Consider the following 22,304-nt stretch of genomic DNA (forward strand, 5'->3'; position numbering starts at 1 on the left):
GAACGTTAAAAATATGCATTATATTGCAATATAACTATATATACTGTATAGAAAATAGAAAAAAGAAAGAAATATCTGGCTCTTTAGTTGCCAAACGCTCCACTTTCTTCACCAGCTAGTTGCTAACGGTGTCTGTCTGCTGTTGATTGCTGTGCAGGTAGCGTACAATGTTTATATTTGAGCCTTTGATCTGGAAAAAAAGGGGGCTTCCTGCAGGAAACAAAGTTGATGAGAGACCTGAGACTGAAACAAAAGTTGTGGGCTGTAAATCGCTGAAATCTATGAGTTCTCAAAAGTATCACAACAAACATGAAATCGTCTCCTCTGTCCATCTGTATTCTCATGTCATAGGAACATAATAGAAGTAATGTGGTTGACTGCAATGTAACCGACAAAGTCAAGCTACAACCACAACCATCCTTATCTTTGAAAACCCCTTTCCAACATTAAAAAGCCACTTTTCACACCTTCAGCTGGTGTTACTGACACTAAAATATTTATACATATATATATGTATATATATATATATATACACATATATATATCATTTAATATATGATATAATATTGTACAGTGCTGTAACCACTTCTGCGTGTGCACTGAAAATGAATCCAGTGTTTGTACTCGACCCTGACTGTCAATGGGAAACAATGTGGATCAGACCGAGCAACACAACACTAACTTGTTGTTCCAGCCAGGATTTGTATGTCAGCTAATGTTAAATTACTTGCCCACGGACATTCAGCTTAGTATCAAATACTCCAGTTAACACATATTCCAACTTTAAATACCTGTTTCACAATAATAAAAGCCAAAGCAGGAAACAAAAGGAAAACCAGGAGGAGTGATAACACCTGGAAGAGATAAGGAGTCGCTCAGACTTTTAAAAAACCCCAAATCCTTTTGCTCTTTGCTCGCTCCACTCCACCTTCATGCTCTGCGTCAGAGCAAGTCGGCATTAAGTCAGACAGAAATCTAACTGGCGTAATTGATGCGGAGGCCAGGCTCATCTCAAACGAGGCACAAAATGCGTCATTAATATAACCGTAGCACAAATCTAAGATCTTTTCCCTTCTGATGTAAAAGCTACTTTAAGTGCTGAACGTCTGAAGGAGTAGAAAGGTTTTCTACTTCCAATATCAGGAAACATTTTACAGTTGACTTAGAAAAAGGGCAGCTGCCATGCCTGGTCAACATCACGCCCAGTTAACATCCTTTTCCTTTTCCCCAGCTGAGTCATTGGTTTAGTGCTGACTAACCTTCGAGGCCTCCAGTTCCTTCACCCGGTCCTCGGCTGTAGTCAGCTTGGCTTTGAGGGCCGCGATCTCCTTCTCCATCGGCATCACCACCGAACGCAGCTTCTCTGCATCCTCCTGGGCCTTTACGAAGGTTTTACACATCCTCATTAAACATGCATACATGTGTACAGCTGCACAAATTACAATCATTTTACACGCTTCATTTACTTTTACATAATATAGGAACTGAGGCTGCAAGAGATAAAACCTAAAGAGTAACTTAACAACTCTTTTTCCTTTCTGTAAAACATAAACTATAACTAAATAGTACGGTGGTGGAGTTCAGTGCTTCATATAAGCGACGCACACATACAGCAGACGAGATAAGAGTAAAATCCAACCGTAAGAAGGAGAAAAATGAAGCCTACTTTTTTCATTTCATCCTCCAGGTTCTCCTCCTCCTGGCCCTCGGAGAGACGGCGTCTCAGCTCACCCAGTTCCCTCTCCACTGCATCCCGGTACTGGTTCCACTGGGCTCGCTCCTGGTCCAGGCGCTGGTGGAACTGGACCTCATACTCACGCACTGTTTCTGTGGGGCGAGAGAAAGAGGAAACCAAGAATATACAACCAATTATTTAGTCTAGCATCAAAAGCTTAGGATATTTTATGTACTTATAATAAAAAGCACTGCTGCTTTGTCTGTTTTTGGTGGTTTACAACTGAATCACTGTGTCTTCTTCCTTCACTCTGCCAATTCTCTGCTCTCTTCGTTCCAAATAAAACATTTGATCTGTTAATTATACATTCAATTGTATTTAAAATACAGAAGAAAACAGATGTATAATATGTGGTTAGTGACCTTTTCTGTACCAGCATTTTGTAAATTTTCATATATTATTTTATTTTGCGTGTCTAGAATAATTTGTTTTTATACTAGTATTGCATCTGGTATCATGACAACCTGAGCAGTAAGGGTTAGTCGTCCCGAGCCGTTTGGTACAGGACGTTTTCAGTCTACCAAAATAACGTATTTATAGTATGTCGACTAAGTTTTACCCGGAAAGTTTTGGTAGTACACCGGTTGTTTCCTTTCAGCTGTAGCGTGTTAGTCAGTTAGCCGGGTTAGTCAGGCTCAGTGGGTTCACTGAAGTCGGGTATTTCTGTGTCATTTACGATAGTATAACTAGCATTGGTCTATTTTTATAAGACAAAAATAGACCAATGCTGTAAAGTCCAGTTTTGAGGTACTTTACTTGCGTATGTCCATTTTAGGCTACTTTATACGTCTACTCCACTACATTTATTTAATAACTTTACTAGTTTCAGTACTTTACAGATTCGTATTATTAATACAAAATATATATCAACTAATAAATAGATGATGAAAAACAATTTTATCAGCAATAAAAAAAACAAAAAATATCAGCTCTGATGATGGACCAGGCTGATAATTGGTCTATAACCCCATTTTTCTAAATAAATGTATAAATGTAAACATCTTTTTGTTTTCCCTACTGTACTGAAAACGTACCGAACCGTGTCCCCATAACGGAGGTTCAAACAGAACCGGGAATTTTGTGTACCGTTACACCCACAGGGCATTTAGTCAAATTTCCACACCATATTTAATATTTAGCACCATGTTCTTCCTTACATGATACCAATACAGTTAATCTGAAATAGTTTTTCACTGCGCTGTTCATGTAACAGCAGCTCAGTCTACCTTTCATGATGGCTTGCAGCGAGGCCACCTCCTCCTGCCACTGGCTGCGGACCTGGTCGATGGCCTCCTGCTTGGTGTTTTCCGACACGGTGGCCACCGCTTTGATGGTCTCGATCTCGGAGCGGGCCTGAGCCAGCTGGTCCTGGATGGAGCTGAGCTCGGCCTGGGCGCCCTCCAGCGCCGCAGTCTGCCTCTTGAGCTCCTCTGGCGGGGGGGTAAAAAAAAAGGATCAAATATGACATAAATGATGGAGGAGGCAAATGTGCAAGAACAGAAAGGAGAAGGGGGAAAGGAAAACGACAACAGACAATGCTTGAGTATTGTGTTACTGTATAGTTGTATGCATTATGTGCATTATGTGCATTATGAGTATTTCAAATAGAGACTTCCTTCCTTCCCAAGACCTTATTGCCTATCCCGTTAATTATTAATCTAGCAAAGGAAGCTACAGTGTGCCAATTCCAATGAGCTCGCTCTAGTTTGGGATTCTCACCTTCCTTGGACAGGTAGAGCTCTTTGAACTTGGCTCGTTTCTGGTTGAACTCGGCCTCCAGCTGCTGCTTGAGTTTGATGAACTCTGCCCTCTCCTGCTCCAGGGCGGCCACTCGCTGCTGGAGCACCTCTGGATGACGCAAAGAAAGAGAAACACAACTTTCATTCATCGTATTGCTTCAGTTGCAATTGTATTATAAGGAAGGACACAAAAAACTCTAATAAAATAACAATAATAATGTCAAACATGCTTCTGAAACACGAGGATATGCTGCAGATGATAGGAAACTAAATATCTTTTGGTATTAGATCATTTTTGGGGGCAAAACAAGACATTTGAAGATGTAAGCTTGGGCATTTTTCACATTTTATAGACTAAACAATCACGGAAGCAATGTCTATTTGTGGCGTGTGTCTAGTGAAAAAGTAATTATGCCTTGCCTTGTCATCTTCCTTCCACGCACTACGCCAACATATTCGCCATTACCAATAGTTTTACTAATACATTTCCTTGTACATAAACGTCCTTCTAAAGAAACAACAGAAATAACTCAAAATAAGTGACTAAAATATTCCTCAAGGAGCAAAATGACAGTTATATATAAAAGAAAAACTAAAGTTAATGGTATTTATTTGCTGCATTTCTTGTATAAAATGTGCTATACAAATAAAGTTATTTACATTATCAGAAAAGATAGTGGTGTAAAGAAAGTGAAGCAATACTTGTCGGCGTCTGTACCAAACACCATTTCTTAAATCTGGAGAACAAGATTTATAGGCCGGGGCATCATAAAGCTAAAATAACCTAAAATATAATAATAACCTTGATCTCCTATCAAACATAAAGCAACATTTACATGTCACAGTACATTAATGTAATTATCAATGCATATCAGGTGACTTATTAGGCTTCCCAAATGTATCTATAACCTCACATAAAGCATTAATTAAACTATTTACTCTACAGCAAACGTTCTTCTAATCCAAACCCTAAACTGATGAACAAACGTCCTCCAAACTGGCTTTAAATCACAATCCCACACCTACTGCGGCTGACATCTTATGTATACATTCATTTCCTCTCTCATTAAAAAACAGCAGAGCGAGGAGAGAGAGAGAGAGAGAGAGAGAGACAACGATATCTTCAAACACAGACAGACAAATGGAAACATTTACTAGCTACAAGCAGCGAGGACGGATCATGTGATAGCTGAACAAACTCTAAATTCCACAACCACATAAGCTCAACATACATTCACACGTGTTCTTCCTGGGGGACTTTCAGCATAAGAGCATGTTCAGACCTTTTGCACTTAATATAACACCAAAAAAGATAAATAATAATAGTCGCCACCCAAACAAACTTTTACTGACTTGTCACGCTTGTCTGCGATCGTGTAAACAAACACGAATCTCTACGTAAACAAAAGCCTGTAATTTAACAACCGGACAATCAACACCAATTCAACTCAGATGCAAATTAAATCAATTAAGCTCAATCTTAACTGTGCTTTCCAGCAGTCACACAAAACGTGGCAGCATCTAGAATCAGTGCGCTGAGTTAACAAATTAAAGTAGTCTGGGAAACAAACATAGAAGTTAAAGAGGGTTTAGAGATAATTAGAGAATATGACGTATAAACAGGGTCAAAGCAGAAACCTGCGCATCAAGAACTGACTTTACTTCTGAGCAGTTGTTGTATAAAATCTGACATTTACTGGATTATCACGTGATAAAGAAGACCAACTTTTTATTTTAGTGACACGATATGTATCACAGAGGTTACTGTTCAATATATTGTGATTTAAAAGAAATCTAATTTACATAAAATATCATTATATTCAAGTATCAATATTTCCTTACAGCCCTCGTTCACACAGAACAGCACAAGCAAATATTTAAAACAATTAACAGAGATATAATTACAGGAAAATAAATAGAAACTGGTACAGTAATCTATAAATCAACAGTCTTATCTTTCAGATAATTCTACATATGAGAGTTTAACTAAATCAGCAGCTCCCTTAAAAGCCTCAGTAGATATTTCTAAAACACAATCCAGATCAATAACCGAAGGCATCCTCATAACCTGGATTACAAAAACCATCACGACACGCTCCATTTTCAAATACTGATCGAAACAGCCACCAAATCTATACATTGTTCATGTTAGTTTTCTATACTGAAGCAAGAGGAGTCGACATAAGGGATTGGAAAACACGTTGGGGCTTTGGTGGATGAGATTATAGCACTCCTGAAAATTGATCGATGTCAGCTATTAAATTAATTCACAATCTATGAATCGCTTTCGAGTCCAAACTCTCTGATTTCAGCTTCTCATATGTGAATATTCTGTTTTCTTTAATCCTACATGGCTAAAAAAAAAAAAAAAGACCATTTCACCGTTTTCTTATCAAATAATCGAGAAAGGGGTCGACAGATTAACGCCGACACTCTCATCGCCTCATTCAAACGATGGAGCGGAAGAACTGTAAAGAGCAGCCAAACAGTAAATCACATTATTTTGTGGCTCTCTCTCTCAAGTTTCCATCCAAGCAGTTCAAACCTCGGGACGAATGTTGGATCTTACTCCAGCCTCGGGGATGCACGTGGAAAGATCTGTAAACTAAAAGCTGGATATCAGTGAGCGAAAACAAACTGCACCAACATATGTTTGCTGACATCTGCAAAATAAGACGGTGTCAACTGGTTATTTTCAAACCTAAATATTGGAGAAAAACACATTTAACAGCAGTTCATCTTTTGTTTCCAGGCTCTTAAAAAAAAGGGAGAACAAACAACAACAAAACATCTGCATCTGTGCAACACCTGCATGTGTCACCTCCACTCACACCTGAAGACTAACCACACTTCTCCTCCAGGAGGCTGGGGACTTTAACATTAAAACAAAACCACCAGAAAACAAAATTAAATGTGCATTCACTTTAATAAACAAGCACAATGTGTGTGTGTGTGTGTGTGTCCCTGCAGGAGCCCCAGCACCGTCCCCGGACCCCTGCTTGAGAAACCTCCAGCAGGATGGTGACTCCTGTGTTGTGGTCCATAGTGACACACACACACACACACACACACACACACACACACACACACACACTGATGGGGATCCATATGAGACTGACAAGGCCCCTGCTAGCAGAGGCTAGTGGCGACCTTTAGATACACTTATAGTTAGCCACAAGCTAACCAACGCTAACAAGGCTAAACAGCAATGAAAAAAACAAAAACAACCAATAGCTCGCTGATTTTAGGATTCCTCTCAACACACAGCTTTATAACGCTTTAATTAAACTCCCTTTCGCAGTCGAGAAACGCGAGTTCGAGTCCAGCGGCCAGTGACACGTCGCCCAGAGGATGCTAACCGGAGGCCGCTGGCTCGCAGCAGCGAAATCACAAAAAAACACGCCACAACTTTACCGTCATGTTGGGACGACAGAGGGGGTCCCGAGGGCTCCGAGGCCATGGTTTGGTGGGTGGGGGGTGGGGGGTTGGTCTGGGAGGGAGGGGGTGAAAAAAAGGGGGGTGGGGGGGGCGAGCTTGAGGCAATTAGCAGGGAAGTGGGAGAAGCGTCCGATGATACCAACAGGCTAACATCACAGCTGGTGTTAGGCTACCGGAGGGGAGGGGAGAGCGCGGCTTCCGGTGGAACTTTCAAAATAAAATCTACATCCGCGCTGGGGGGTTTTATTTTTTTTTTTTTTTTTTTTTCTTAATAAGGGTTTTTGAGGGTTACTTAAAATTACTAATTACCCAGCAAAACATACATATAAAAGAAAAACTAAAGTTAATGGTATTTATTTGCTGCATTTCTTGTATAAAATGTGCTATATGTAATAGTTTTACTAATTCCTTGTACATAAACGTCCTTCTAAAGAAACAACAGAAATAACTCAAAATAAGTGACTAAAATATTCATCAAGGAGCAAAATGACAGTTATATATAAAAGAAAAACTAAAGTTAATGGTATTTATTTGCTGCATTTCTTGTATAAAATGTGCTATATGTAATAGTTTACTAATACATTCCTTGTACATAAACGTCCTTCTAAGAAACAACAGAATAACTCAATAAGTGACTAAATATTCATAGGAGCAAATGACGTTATATATAAAGAAAACTAAGTTAATGGTATTTATTTGTGCATTTCTTGTATAAAATGTGCTATATGTAATGTTTTACTATAAATTTCCTTGTACATAAACGTCCTTCTAAAGAAACAACAGAAATAACTCAAATAAGTGACTAAATATTCCTGGAGCAAAATGACAGTTATATATAAAGAAAACTAAGTTATGGTTTTATTTGCTGCATTTTTGTATAAATGTGCTATATGTATAGTTTTACTAATTCCTTGTACATAACGTCCTTCTAAAGAAACAACGAAATAACTAAATAGTACTAAATATTCCTGGAGCAAATGACGTTATATATAAAGAAAACTAAGTTAATGGTATTTATTTGTGATTTTTGTATAAAATGTGCTATATGTAATAGTTTTACTAATACATTTCCTTGTACATAAACTCTTTTTAAAAAAAAAGAAACTCAATGTACTTATTCTCAAGAGAAATGACAGTTATATATAAAAAAAAACTGTTAATGTTTTATTTGCTGTAAAGCACTTGGAGCTGCATTTCTTGTATAAAATGTGCTATACAGATAAAGTTATTATCATTAAAAGAAAAGATAGTGGTGTAAAGAAAGTGAAGCAATACTTGTCGGCGTCTGTACCAAACACCATTTCTTAAAATATAATAATAACCTTGGTCTCCTATCAAACATAAAGCAACATTTACATGTCACAGTACATTAATGTAATTATCAATGCATATCAGGTGACTTATTAGGCTTCCCAAATGTATCTATAACCTCACATAAAGCATTAATTAAACTATTTACTCTACAGCAAACGTTCTTCTAATCCAAACCCTAAACTGATGAACAAACGTCCTCCAAACTGGCTTTAAATCACAATCCCACACCTACTGCGGCTGACATCTTATGTATACATTCATTTCCTCTCTCACTGAAAACCAGTTAAACCGTTAAAAAATGTAGTCAGTAACCTAATCGGGATATCACAACATTAAAGTGACTTGATTAGTTTCTATTACCGAACACTTAATATGCAAATAATTAAAGAGAAAAGAGTATTTTGTGTAAGACAACACAACAATGTAATCTTTAAAAAGAAAATGGAAATTGAAGTAAATTAAATGATTTTAGTCAATAAAAACATTTTAAAATTGTAATACTGCTAAATAATCCCCATTTTTATTATACTTTTTTTCTGTAACTGTAATGGATTACACTTTATACTCACGTTATATGTAATCCATTACTCCCCAAGCCTAGTCGTAATGTGTACCAATAAAAAAAAAACAAAGAGCATAACAAATAAATGGATGGTAGTTTATATTTATATAACCACGTCTTAAAGAAATGTCACAATTGACCATTTCTATCAATATTTTGAGGGCAACTGTAACACATTTACGGTCTTGGGGGAGTAATGGATTACATGTAAATGAGTTACATAATCAGGATACAAAGAGGCGACTGTAATCCATAATAGTCGAAGGAAAAAAGTGCTTCTTACTCCTTATTGATATATCTCTTGTTTATATTTGCATATTTGGTGTTGACGTAATCCAAAAGTAACGGTAAGTAATCAAGTTACTCTAATATTGTGAAACTTGGATTAGGTTGCTGACTACATTTCCAAGCAGGTAATTAGTAACTGTATGGGATTACATAACCCTGCCCACCCTGGTCACCTGTACCAACACAAAAACAAAGAGCAAAACAAAGAATGGATCAGTGCTGACGTTATATAACCACTTCCTAATAATTACTCACAATTTTGCATTAATATTTCGAGGGCAAGCTGCACATTTCCTGTAACACATTTACTAAATTCAGCTAACTTGGATGAGTCCGGTGTCCCCTTTCAAAATAAAAGCAAGTTACACTGAGTATGAAGTTCCACATTCAGTGGAAATCATCTCTTTTTACACAGAAATAGTTAATAAAACCATTTTCTTTTAAAGGCAGCTGCACTCAAAAAACATCTCTTTATCTTATCCCTAAAGACTATATGGATGATATAAAAGAAAATGCTGCTACTTAAAGAGGAACTGAAAATATAAAGAGACTTGGATATGAATGCAATGTTATACTCTGTTCCAGCTTTGACACAAACTGTCACATGAGAGGAAAAAGAAATTGGTTTTGACATATTTAACATCACAGAGCGTGAGTGAGGAAAACAAAATTCCCCTTCTGAACTCACTTCAAGTCCTCACACAGATGTATACATTTCATACGCTGCAGTCAGTGGAGCATGGCAGACTGCGGGTGGTGGGGGGGAGATAGTTCAGCCTCGACTTTCTGTACTTAACTAAGAAAATGAGAAACTGTCATGCAAATAGAATAATGACTATTCATGTAGTCGTATCTCGCCATCCTCTGTCATCAACCATTTTGTGAGACTCTCAGCGCACTTTGATCCAGTCATCGGCTGTCGTCTGAGGAGGTAAGATACATTATATTAATCCTAAATATCCAAATTATTCATCAGCTTTGAGGCAAAAATCATTGTATTGTTATTTAAAGAAAGAAAACTAGTTTAAAAAGCAAACTTAGGCCGATAAAGGCCGCTTAAAGAATACTAATTTGCCTTTTTCTTGCTGTCTTTTTCTTGAAGGCTGGCAGGAAACTGTCTAAAAGAGAGGATACAGTATGCGGTATAAAGATAATAAGCATTTATATCTGTCCATACAGATAAGGGAACATAAGAATATGTCTTTCTGGTTGGCACTTCACTTGAAAGCCGCCTTCCCCATTTCAAGTTCAAGTACAGCTGAGTGACTAAAAGCTATATCACATTTTTGTGATCGCTGCCGGTGCAGAAGGTACACAGGAAAGAAAAAAGTCCCTCGAGGCTTGTTTTATTCTCAGAAGGCTAAAGTAATTACCAAAATAACCTTAAGACTTAGTCAACACGCAGAAAGGGGAAGTGGTTAATGGTCTTCTTTCCGATCCACAGTTCTGTATACTGAAAAGCAGCTCAGATGTTTTCTTTGTTTTGAAGTGTGAGTGTTTTTGGACAGCGTTAATGTGATTTTTTTTTTGGTTCTATCTTTCCTTCTCTCTTTCTCTTTAATTCTTCTGTGCTGTCGAGCAGGATGTCCGAGAATATCTGGCTCAAATTCTTCTGGGTGTGGGTGGTAGCTGGGATTGTTTTTGCGAGTTTGGTGATCTGCCTCATCTTCCTTCTTATCAACAAGTGCATATCCAGATCAGGTAGGTTGGATCTCTGCTCAACACATCTATCAGGGGCTGCTGGAAGACAGAAATGTTTGCCTCTTGTTTGCGGCTCCTTCACACTCATTCTTTTTCTTTTATAATGACAGAAATGCAGCGAATGATGAAGTTGCGAAACATAATGTAATGAATGTTTAACATAGAGCTTTTGTGAAGCTTTTTACCTGCTTAGCAAATAAAATGTACATAATATTAAAAATAGGCCTTTAATGATTCTTAAAAAATGGAATCGAGATCTCTAAAATCCTGGTCCTGTCCTCGCGGGTAGAGCCAGACTCTGTAAACATTCAGGTCTTAGCTCAATCCTCGGTGGTCTGAGGGAGTATTTATGGGAGCTCTGATTGGCCACCCACATTATCTTTACCTGTTCCACTCCACACTGTCTTTAAGTGGCTGTAGCAGGCTCCGTTTTTAAAGCTAGAGTGTTGGTATCATATGAAACTATGACCTAATCATATCCAATCATCATTCTAGCACGTCAGGAAGGGTGCTAAATTTTGGCACATCTGGCAAAAAGGGATCCCTTGACCTCTGACCTCAAGATATCTGAATGAAAATGGGTTCTATGGGTACCCACAAGTCTCCCCCCTTTGCAGATATCCCCACTTTTATGCCAATCCCAGGCAGTTTCTGTCTTCATCAAACTGAAACCAGAAGACAATGAATGTTGAGGATGATTAACTGTCACCCCTACCACCCAAAAAGAAGGGAAAATGATCTGATGTTATTATAGTTATATAAGTTATATAACGTAAGTAGGGTAGGAATTTGGCGTAAACAGCACTGATAATCTTGAAAATCTATTTTTGAGGATTTATGCCGGAGTTCACAGGATGAATTGTTTACCTGATAAGTCTCTTATACTAACTAATAAAAGGTGATATTTCCACATTAATAGAACCTTTGCTCCTTTTATGTTTCCGGTCCAGTCAAAGAGATTAAGAGGAAGTTAACACAAAGTTGAAGTTATTTTAAAAACCACAAACCCGGATTAGCAGTCAGTAATGTAATGTAACGTCTGAATTAAAGCTGCAGCAGGTCATTTTTCAAAAAATATTTTTTTGTCATATTTACTGAAACTTTCACTATATCCTGACAGTAGAACACAAGATAGATAATCTATGAAAAAAAAAGGTTCCTCTGGTTCGTCCTTGTGCCCCGAACGGCATTTGCAAGAATCCATTGGGCCCCGAATGAAAACAACCAAATCAGAGCAGAGATTTTTTATTTTGTTAGCGCCCATTGATTTCTGGGATTCACAAATGTTTTCTTATTTTCACTCTTATAGAGATATAAAAACTAAACATTTAGTTTTCAAAGTCCACAAAATTGTTCGTCCAACGCAAGAAAACTTAAAAAAAGTCAAAGTTTAACATAACAAAAAGGGCATAAATATCATAAAATCAGATTAGATTATATGTTCAATTTGAGAGCTAAAGAAAATACTATTCAAGCTATAAAAATATCGCCTTTTTTGGTGGCGTCTCTCCAATTTTTGGCCCTTATATAGCAGTTAGGGGTCTAGTGTTACCTGTGCTAATAACAAACAATCAGCCACACACCTCCAATTTAAGATCAAGTGGGATTCAGCATCTGGAGTTGACTTCTCTTATAAAATTAAAAGAAAACACGAGAGAAAGTTAAGAGAAAGTTGCTGCATTAGGCCTAAAGTCTATATATAAATAAAAAACCTGCTAAAGCACAAGATCTTCCTTTATTTATTCCTGTAATTCTGTTAAAATTTAAATTCTAGAAATAAAACCGACCTGACTTCCTGAAAATCCACAGACCTTTTTTTTTCTGTGAACAGTCTCTATTGTGGAACTATGACTTTGATAAACAGTAAACGCCCTTGCTGTTCGTGGCGTAAAGTCACACATTGTGAAGATGTGACTCGACAATATCAAAATGAAAGAGACTTTAACTTGTGACCTGACTTGAACTCGAGTGTGTGTCAACTTTTTATTTATAATTACCTCTCTGATACTTTTGTTTAATGTGATTAGCACATATAAATAGCACTTATATAGCGTCTTTCTAGTCTTCTGATGCCTCAAAGCAAGGTCCCATCAGAACATACACATCTCCATTATATGCTAATATTATAAAAACTACCACTGCTATGATTCTGTTACCTTTTGTACCAGCAGTAGAAACAGTACTGTTAACTAACTAGTGTGTGTGTGTGTGTGTGTGTGTGTGTGTGTGTGTGTGTGTCTGTGTATAAGTTGTTGTGAGTAGTAACCAGTAACAATAAACTACTCTAGCTGCTTAAGTAACATTTTTAAGGTACTTGTACTTGAGTTTTTCTATTTTATTCTACTTCTACTACATCTTGGAGGTATATATTGTTGTTTTTACTCCACTACCTTTATTTGATAACTTTAGTTACTTTGCAGATTTAGATTACTAATATAACATATAAATCAACTAATAAATAATTATCTATTATTATTACAGAAGAAGCTACAAGCAGTGTGTATTATATGTGTACATATATATATATATGTACAATATATATGTGTGTGTTATATATATATATATATATATATATATATATTGTGTGTGTGTGTGTATATATATGTCTATATATATATATATACCTTTATCTAAACTCAAAAATAATTCACAGTGATGTTGAGTAACATTTTAAAACATTTTAAAATGACAAAATATATACAAGATATTAAAAAATATATATAAAATGTTATATAAAAATATAAATAAAGACAAAATTTGTTAACTAAAACGCCCCTAAAAGATACAAGATAAAGGAAAACAAGTAATTAAAATAACTATAAAAACAGTTCATACAAACAAACAATTCAAGTAAAACAAGAGCAAAGAGAGGTTAAATAATTCATGGATTTAAATCACCGAGAGGTTAGTTTGATTTGATATTTCAATGTGAGTGTTGTCATCTATCCAGATACCGAGGTATTTCCTTGTACAGTGGAAATACAGAACTTTTTCTACCAATATCTTTTGCTCTAGAGAACAACATAAACTTCTGTGCATTAAGTAAAAGTTTAGGAGCAGTTTGAAGACCGTTAAAGGAGTACTTCACCAGCTGCAACATTAAAATAATATAGGCCTTCTAATGCATCAGTATCCAGTAATATAATATATATATATTGGGGGCTGAAATGGGCCACATTTACACTGTATTTCTACTTTTACATTAAAAAAATATAAAATATCTGAGTGTGTCTTCCACCACCAGTAACAGCTGCCCTATCATTACTTGCTGGTGGTCGCTCAGTAGTATCTACATCATAATCCACAGTGGCTCGTCAGAGGGAAGTGAAACACGAGTGGCATGGTTGCATAAACCTGTAGCGACGGCGGAGGAAGTATTCAGATTAGTTGCAATATAAAAACACTGCCTTATAAGTGTATGTCATGCATTGAAAATCTCACTTAAATAAGAGTGTGCAGGTATTACTAGCAATAACTGGTCCATGTGAGTCTACATATATATATATATGATTATTATACATTATATAGTATGATCAGCATTGCTGTAAGTAGCATTTTTTGGTTGTAGTTGGTCAAAATGGAGCAAATTTTAACTATTTTTGGACAGTTTCATCTACACCACTGCATCATACTTTAAGACGTTCATACATTTTGTATATAAAATCTTAATCTGTGACGTAAAGCTGTCGAAAAACATATAAAAAGTGCAATATTTTCATCTGAATTTTGTGGAAATACGTCATTCAGTTCATGACCACCACTGATGAATGTATTTATGGGGACTTTTATGAGAAAGTTCAATTTACAGTAAAAAAGAAGTGAGGAGTTTCATTTTCAATACCAGTAACTACCTGATTTTTTGTTGGGTTTTTTTTTGTTTTTAGCTTACTGAAAAACCGATATACTGTACCGTATCACCACAAATCAAACCCAGAACAGGAAGGGAAACCATAACAGACTGTCACTGCGACTGTGAATACATTCATCTGAGGGGGGGGGTTCATTGCAGAAGAAAAACTATTATAATTGTATGAATTGCTATTATTAGGGTGCACCCTCTGGATTTCATTAGCTTAGATGAAAATTTAATGATCCCTGTGGGGAAACCGGGCTGCGGCAGCAAAGAGAGGGGCTCAGTGACGGTTTAGGTTATGGATAAACACAGAGCAAATAAAGGGGACAAAATATAACATAACTCATAATCACAAGTAAAAGCACATGTGGAGATAAAAGATTGTATTTGAATACTGTTTGAATATAAACATTTAGACATAAATAGAACAAATGTGAATGTTTGTTGTTAGGATTTTCTCATGATTATGTCCTCCTTAGACTAATTATATGGCCTTAATAACCTCTGGTCTTTCATAATCCACCAAGATTTGTACATTTTTCCATTTAACGACATGTTCTTTTGTTTTTTTTTTCTCAACAGGCAAACACAGAATCTCACAGCTCAACAGAGGAAATGGCTTCAAAATCGAGTAATATATACAAACATATACTGAATATTTCCCACATTAGATGTTGGATGCATGGAAATGGGTCCATACAGCAGATATCACTTAGATGAGAAGATACCAAACCTATCTAAATTTATTTTAACAACACTGGTGCAGTGAGTGACATCTAGCGGTGTAGTTGCTGATTGCAACGCCTTCACCTCACCCCCCTGTTCCAAGGGTGTAGGAGAAACTGGTTACCTCCTAAAAGTCACACACTGGACCCTTTAAATCAGTTTTACTGTATGTGATTTGCTATATAAAGTGTATTTTTATGTTTTTACAAGTAGCATGAAGTGAACTACGCTCTAAATTTCATTATACAACCCTGCGTTGTAAAATGACAGTTAAATAACCTTGTGTCTGTTAAATATGAAGGAGTTAGCTTAGCTTTGCATGAAGGCAAGAAACAGGGGGAAACAGCTAGTCTGGTTATATCCAAAGAGCCAAAAAGTGTAAAATAAACGCAAATGAATGTGTTATATCTTCTGCTTGTTTAAAACTGAAGCGTAAAAACATGAAGTTGTGGATATATTATTATGTGCCTTACCATTTCTTTTGAGTTTGGTGCCGACTGTTTTTACATTTTATAAAGTATTAGTGAGCTTTTTTCTACCATTGGAAAGACGCAGGTCAGGTTTCACCCTTGTTTTCTGTCTTTATGCTTAGCTAAGCTAACTGGCTGCTTCTTCTTATCTTGGCAAGACAACGAACAAGTGGATTTCCCAAAAATGTGGAGCTCTTAACTTTACAGATTTTCTCGCTTAAAGTTGAACTTTTCTCTTCTCGCCTGCTCAGGAGCAACAAATACCAGGAGAGGGACTTCAAAGCTGATATTCCACCTTTACCTCCTCGGACACAGTTTCTCACACAAGGCAAGGAGACTCACATGACGCTATATTTCCCCTTAAAATCCCCCCTTCCTCTTCTAAACCAACACATCATACACCCACTTTCACCACAATTGAGTACAAAAACCTTTTCAATCAGTTTGACTTAACTCCGAAATCAAAAGGGGCATACAAAATAGAGGATTATATTTGTGGTATCGCAGGAATTCGTCTTGACAAAGCAAACAAATGTGGCCACTGAGGACGGTAAAATTATACAACATGAACAGCGCAGTGAAAGCTCATCCTCTTTGACCCAGAAACTGGACTCATTTCCAAGAAAGAACCACATGTCATCTTTTCCAAGCCGGGGGGGTTTTCTGAACCAAAGTTCATCCAAACGTCATAAAATCAGATTGAGTGAGAAGTATATATGATGTTCACAGTTAGGACAAACAAGAGAAGTGCCAGTATTTTCACAATCCTGACCAAAATAAAATGATTTTGGCGCAGTGTCGTGTATGTAAATCATCTGCGACTGTACCACAGAGGAACACACAGCAGCTCGGCTGTTCTCGGGCCTGTTTGAAATTGAAACACACAGCTTTAGAGAGGTGAGTCTAGACCAGGGGAAATAGCTTGTGTTTTGTTTTTAAGAATAAGTATTAATAGCATGCATATTTTTATTAAAGTTACAATCTATATACACTCTAATGCAATACATTGTTTTAACTCAAAAGAATCAAAAATTTTAAGTAACCCAAACTACATTTTTAAGCTTAAATTAAGCTGCTTTTACTAGTAATTTTAAGTAGCACACACTTAGTTTTGTAAGTTAAAGAAACATTCCTGATTAAGTTCTTATTTACTAGGAATTTTGTTTTCACAGTACTAATAAAAATGTATCCAGTGTCACTTAAAGCTACTTGATCAAGAATGTATTTTTAACTTACAAAATTAAGTTAGTTTTACTTAAAATCTTCAATGTGATCAGTTTCAACAATTCTTTTGAGTTAAATGAACTTACCTGGTTTAAATTCAAATAAATTAAGTTAGTTTTACTTAAAATCTTCAATGTGATCACTTTCAACAATTCTTTTGAGCTAAATTAACTTATCTGGTTTCAGTTCAGTGAATTAATATCGAATTAGTGAATTATATGTCATATTAACTCAACTCATACAGTGAAATAATCAAACTGCCGTCACAATGTCCATTATTGCTGCAATCTATCACCAAACCAACACGTTGATATACATACTCTAACTCTAAAAAGTAAAAGTGAACTGAACATGAAATTTGTTGTTTCAGCGGCTCAAAGCTACGAGAACCTGGCTGAGGTACCCGACTACGAGCAGAGCGTGCCCGATTATGAGCAGGATGTGGGCGACTACGAGCAGTGTACGCCCGACTACGTGGAGAGCACGCCCGACTACGTGGAGAGCACGCACGACTACGAGGAGAGCACGCCCGACTACGTGGAGAGCACGCACGACTACGAGGAGAGCACGCCCGACTACGTGGAGAGCACGCCCGACTACGTGGAGAGCACGCCCGACTACGAGGAGAGCACGCCCGACTACGTGGAGAGCACGCCCGACTACGAGCAGGACTTGCCCGACTATGTAAAGGTAGATGATGAGGAGAAGATTCTCCTGTCTCCTCCACCATACCAGGATCCAGATCCATCAGGGGACAACACTTCCACAGAGGACTATGACGACATAGGTGAAGACCAGGGTGAGGAGGACTACGATGACGTGGGATAAGACCACGACAAAACAAGACACTTTTGACCTTCTTATCTGAGTCCTGCTGAGCAGAGAGATCAGAAAGACTTTAACCCTTCCCACAGATTTCCTTTCGATCGTTGGTATTTTTTAAAATATTATTTGTGAAAAAGAAAATGAAGTTATATGTGCTGTATGTGCAGAGAAAAGCACAGAAATCAGTACTGAAGAGGCAGAAAACTGTAAGTGGTATCCAGACAACTGAGGCAGAAAGGTTTGATTCTACTTCTGTAATCTTTAGCTAATTTATTCTAGCTTTATTTTAATTTTCTTTAACAATTAATTAATAGATACGTGATTAACATGAAGGAAGGACATGTGAGACGTGACAAGGCAACATAGAGAAACAATGACAGACAAAAATAATAATAACAAATAAATAAATATAGTAGAAATAAGGAGAAACAAAACAAGAAGTAACTAACTTCAGGCTAAGTACAGATATGATTACATAATTAACAGGAGGAACCGGAGTCGTAACTGAGATAAGATGAATATAAAATGTTCTTATTGTTTGTTGTTTATTTCAGCTTTAACCAACATTGTTTACAGGCTACTAACTGTCTATTTATAGTTATAGAAGTGGCCATACTGGACAATCAACTAGCAGTAATCTGACGCATGTACATAGTTTAAATATTTGTGGACTATAGACGACATCTATGACTAACTGATCAGACAGATGTTGTCTATCAAAATAAAAGTATACTTTAAATGTATTTTGATTTAAAACAAATTTTTTTCAATCTGCATATTTTTTTAAAGAATTGTTTGATGTTTTTTTTAAAATATGCTTATTTGCTTTCGTGCTGAGAGACAGTGAGAGGATTGTCAGTATGAAGCTGTTGCAGGGGTAAACAGCTAGCCTGGCTTTGTCCAACATGTTTAATGTCGTTTAATCTGTACACGAACAGAAATGTATTTTTTAAAGCTTTGAAATGTGTATTTTGTTATCACTTATAACATATTTTTCTTATTGTCAACAAATCACATGAATCATTGAGGCGCACTGTTGCACTGGGTGACCTTACAATTAACAGGGCTGTGGTTTATTTTGAGCAACCTGCTGTCAGAAATACTCACCAGAGAAACAGATGTGTATTAATCCGCAGCTGAAAATAGTCCCTAACAAATGCACTAACTACTCCTGTTTGAGAAAACCTAAACTGCCCCAGTTTTTTAGGAAATTATTTGGTATTTTGTTTAGAAATGAAATTGAAATGAAAATTTTGTGACACAGTTTTAAAACTTTTACATGTACATTTAGAGGCGTAGACCAGGTAGAGAAGTCAGAAAGTACTCAATGACAGTCATGGTTTTCACATGTTTTGGTGGGATTTGCTGACAATAACAAAAATATAGAATATAGCCTGTTGCTAAAGCCCAGTTCAGACCAAAGATCTGCAAACTGAAACTTGCAGCTACTTACTGTGCAATGCCTTCTGAAACCCCGTCAGCTCACACCAAAGCAATTAGATATAGCAACAACTGTCTGTACTTCCGTCCTAACTGCTGTTTTATCAGGGCTTTTTTTTTTTTTTTTTTTTTTTTTTCTGGCTGGATATAATTTGCAGCATCCTCAAACATAAAATAAAGATAGTGATAGTTGCATTTTATTGATAAAATTATAAAAACTCTCAACAGGGTTGAGAACTTGAAGCCATCCACAGGTGCATGGGTATATTTTAAGGCTTTGTGTCAAAGAAATTGATGAGGTAATCGTCTCTTTTGCCTCCGTCCATAACTCTGCCATTTCAACCACACTGACAGTTTGTAACTGACTTGATTAGCTGACTTTGTTACAAGCTGATTGGCTGTTAAAGCATGTGACGTGCGGAGCGTGACAGCCTAAAACCAGCCACTGGGTTTCATCAGCTAATCACTATAATGTGCTTTTGGCTTTATCTGAGTTTTATTAGTAGAACAGATGCAGGTCAGCATTGTGAATTAGTGATGAATCACCCTCATGCATGAATACATCAATAATAGCCAAACTGTACGTATGACCCATGATGATCAAGATATAGAAAGACAGAAATGCAAGACATCTGCTAGTCGAGAGCATCTCTGAGTCATCAGCTACATCAGTGTTATTCTTTTAAATTTAAAAAACGAAACAAACACCTCCGCAGACCAAACTCCATTTAAAAATCTGCCACTTTAATACTAACATGCATGCTGTCAATCACATCTTACTAAAGTTGAGAGTTTCTCATAATTGCATTAGCTCCCCTGTAGTTTGCACCCTGTTTCTCTGTTTGTATAAATCTGAATTCCTGCCCCTGACAAATATAATTTAAAAAAAGTAACACTGAAACTAATAAAAAACTAAACAAAAACTGAACGTTTTAAAGAATAAAAACTAAAATGAAACAAGCAGACTAACTCAAACTGAACAGAATTGAAAACAAACATTTAAAATAAATAAAAACTAATGCAAAATACAAAACTATAATAACTCTGGTTCAAACTGTTTACTGGGCTTAAGGCTGGTATGTTTCTATATCCTTTAAAGGACCTGTGTGTAGGATAAAGTGGCTTCGAGTAGTGAAGTTGCAACCGATTGAATACCACTCACAAGAGAAACTCCAGTGGCTGCTCTCCTGGACCTGAACCAGTCCAAAAAGTTATTTCAAGGTTCACAGCAGACACACACAGATACTTGTGTAAGGAGACTCAGTAAAAGTGAAAGTACTGATTATTTACTCAAGTAAAAGTAAAAAAAAAAATCCTCTCCTGGTTTCTCTGAAGGCCGTTTCTACCTGATGTTTCTGTGCAAAGCTGAAACCTCAAATCTGGCATCAAGTGTCGTTTTCTTCATGTTATGTCTATCATGCATGATATGCACTCTTGATATTGGGAAGGCATACAATAATAGTATAATAATAATAATACTCAATGATTCTCCTTAAATGCATTAAAAACTAAAGTAACAAGCCTGACTTGAAAATGTAAGAAAGTATGTATAGAGAGTAAAAGTTAAAACACTGCTGCTGTGTAAAAGGTCTATTTCTGTCTTTCCAGCCAGAACATGTCAGAGCTTAAAAGCATGCTTAATACCCTCTTTATTTAACAATGAATAATATATGGGTGTAATGTGCCCCTTATGATTTCTATCTGGCTGGTTCTTCCGCCTCTTGTTCCCATTTAGTTGGTTAAGAGTAATTTCTTAGCAGTTCTCCAGTCCCTTGAAGCCTTTTCAGTTTAGTTATCAGAACTGTTTGTGTATTAAGGATATTAAAGCTGTTAAATTATGCAAACAGGTATTTCTTATCTGGGTTATTGCACAGATAACAATGCCCCATCGCACTTGGACCTGCAATGTAGTGGGCAAAAAATGAACATAATAAGGTTTTAGTGAGACAAAAATGAGGTTGAGATTGGATTGGTTCAGAAAGTGTTCAGTGTCTGTCTGGTAACCGTCACATTTCCTCAGAAAAAGAAAAAAAAGAGCCATGTCTGCTTAAAACCAGAGTTTACGCATTTTTACAACCGTTTGGCAACAACTGCAGCAAGAGTCAGCAAAAGAGCTGGTGTTGGTTCTCCTGTTCATTTCCTGACTGCTCAGAAGTCAAACAGGACGTCAAGGGCGGTTACAGTCAGTCAAGTGCGGCGACTTCTAACAACATTAATTAGTGTGCAAGATTTAGGAGGCTCTGTTGGCAGAAATTGAATATAATATTCATGTTTTTATTAGTGTATAATTAGCTGAAAATAAGAATCTTGGGGGTCTACAAGGCTTTTAAGGGGGTGAGGAGACATTCTTGATTTTAGGAAGGGGGATTTAAAGCTTTAAAAATATACATTTTAAGCCTACATCTCAGAAGAAATGTGCAACTTTAGTCAGTTTATTAAATGATAGAAAAAGGAAAAAAGGTTGGGAAACACTGATTTAAGGTGAATGCTTTTTGTGAGTCTTGTCTGAAGACGACTCTCCTCCACCTTCCTGATACGTGATTATTTTAACTATTAGGTGTGAATGCTGTAATTTACTTTGACCCTTCAATACAGTTTGACCTGCAGGTGGTGCTAAAAGATGTTAAAAAAAAAAAAAGAAAGACTGCTGCTTAAAGCTGGCAGCAGCTGCAGCTGTAACCACCGACTTTGTTTGATATCTTCAGACGTGAATCACAGACGCTTCCTGCAGCAGGTGTAGCAATCACGTGCATTTTTTGTCCAAGAAATGCAAATATTGTACTTTTATTTATCCACTCTTGTTGTCTTGGGGGGCCCCTTGTGGCAGTGGGGCCCTTAGCAGCCTAGTCTAGTTCACGCCTCAAGACCAGTGAGCCATGCAGTTTAGATATTAGACTGCAGAAAGGGCAAAAATCTACACCCTAAGCCAATAGTTTGGTGACCTACATACAAACTAATAATCCCTCACCCTGACCACATAATGATACCC

At 36.8% G+C, this 22,304-nt stretch overlaps 2 protein-coding genes across 2 annotated transcripts in view; one reads left to right on the plus strand and one right to left on the minus strand.

Annotated features, from left to right (window-relative positions):
- The window catches only part of rabep1 (rabaptin, RAB GTPase binding effector protein 1), a 33,296-nt gene extending 26,345 nt beyond the window's left edge, over nt 1-6,951 (minus strand). Inside the window, exons 1-5 of the mRNA XM_051401032.1 lie at nt 6,889-6,951; nt 3,455-3,583; nt 2,962-3,165; nt 1,667-1,827; nt 1,260-1,379 (exon numbers count right to left, since the gene is read on the minus strand). Coding sequence (XP_051256992.1) covers nt 1,260-1,379; nt 1,667-1,827; nt 2,962-3,165; nt 3,455-3,583; nt 6,889-6,934 — 660 coding nt within the window. The 5' untranslated portion in view covers nt 6,935-6,951. The remainder of the gene's footprint in view (nt 1-1,259; nt 1,380-1,666; nt 1,828-2,961; nt 3,166-3,454; nt 3,584-6,888) is intronic.
- Nucleotides 6,952-9,787: 2,836 nt separating this feature from the next.
- Nucleotides 9,788-20,348, plus strand: wu:fb97g03 (DNA-directed RNA polymerase II subunit RPB1). The gene is made up of 5 exons (XM_051401838.1): nt 9,788-10,007; nt 10,659-10,777; nt 15,213-15,261; nt 16,078-16,154; nt 17,421-20,348. Exons 2-5 carry the CDS (start codon nt 10,660-10,662, stop codon nt 17,876-17,878), a joined length of 702 nt encoding a protein of 233 aa, XP_051257798.1. The 5' UTR covers nt 9,788-10,007; nt 10,659; the 3' UTR covers nt 17,879-20,348.
- Nucleotides 20,349-22,304: the final 1,956 nt, after the last annotated feature.

The sequence above is a fragment of the Dicentrarchus labrax genome, unplaced genomic scaffold, assembly GCF_905237075.1.
Source record: "Dicentrarchus labrax unplaced genomic scaffold, dlabrax2021, whole genome shotgun sequence".
NCBI lineage: Eukaryota > Metazoa > Chordata > Actinopteri > Moronidae > Dicentrarchus > Dicentrarchus labrax.

Excerpts from the sequence above, each read along its gene's own strand:
- wu:fb97g03 (XM_051401838.1), top strand. The coding sequence starts at position 10,660 with ATGTCCGAGAATATCTGGCTCAAATTCTTCTGGGTGTGGGTGGTAGCT. Across the intron at positions 15,262-16,077 it reads GGAAATGGCTTCAAAATCGA|GAGCAACAAATACCAGGAGA; the intron begins GTAATATATACA and ends TCGCCTGCTCAG. Across the intron at positions 16,155-17,420 it reads GACACAGTTTCTCACACAAG|CGGCTCAAAGCTACGAGAAC; the intron begins GCAAGGAGACTC and ends TTGTTGTTTCAG.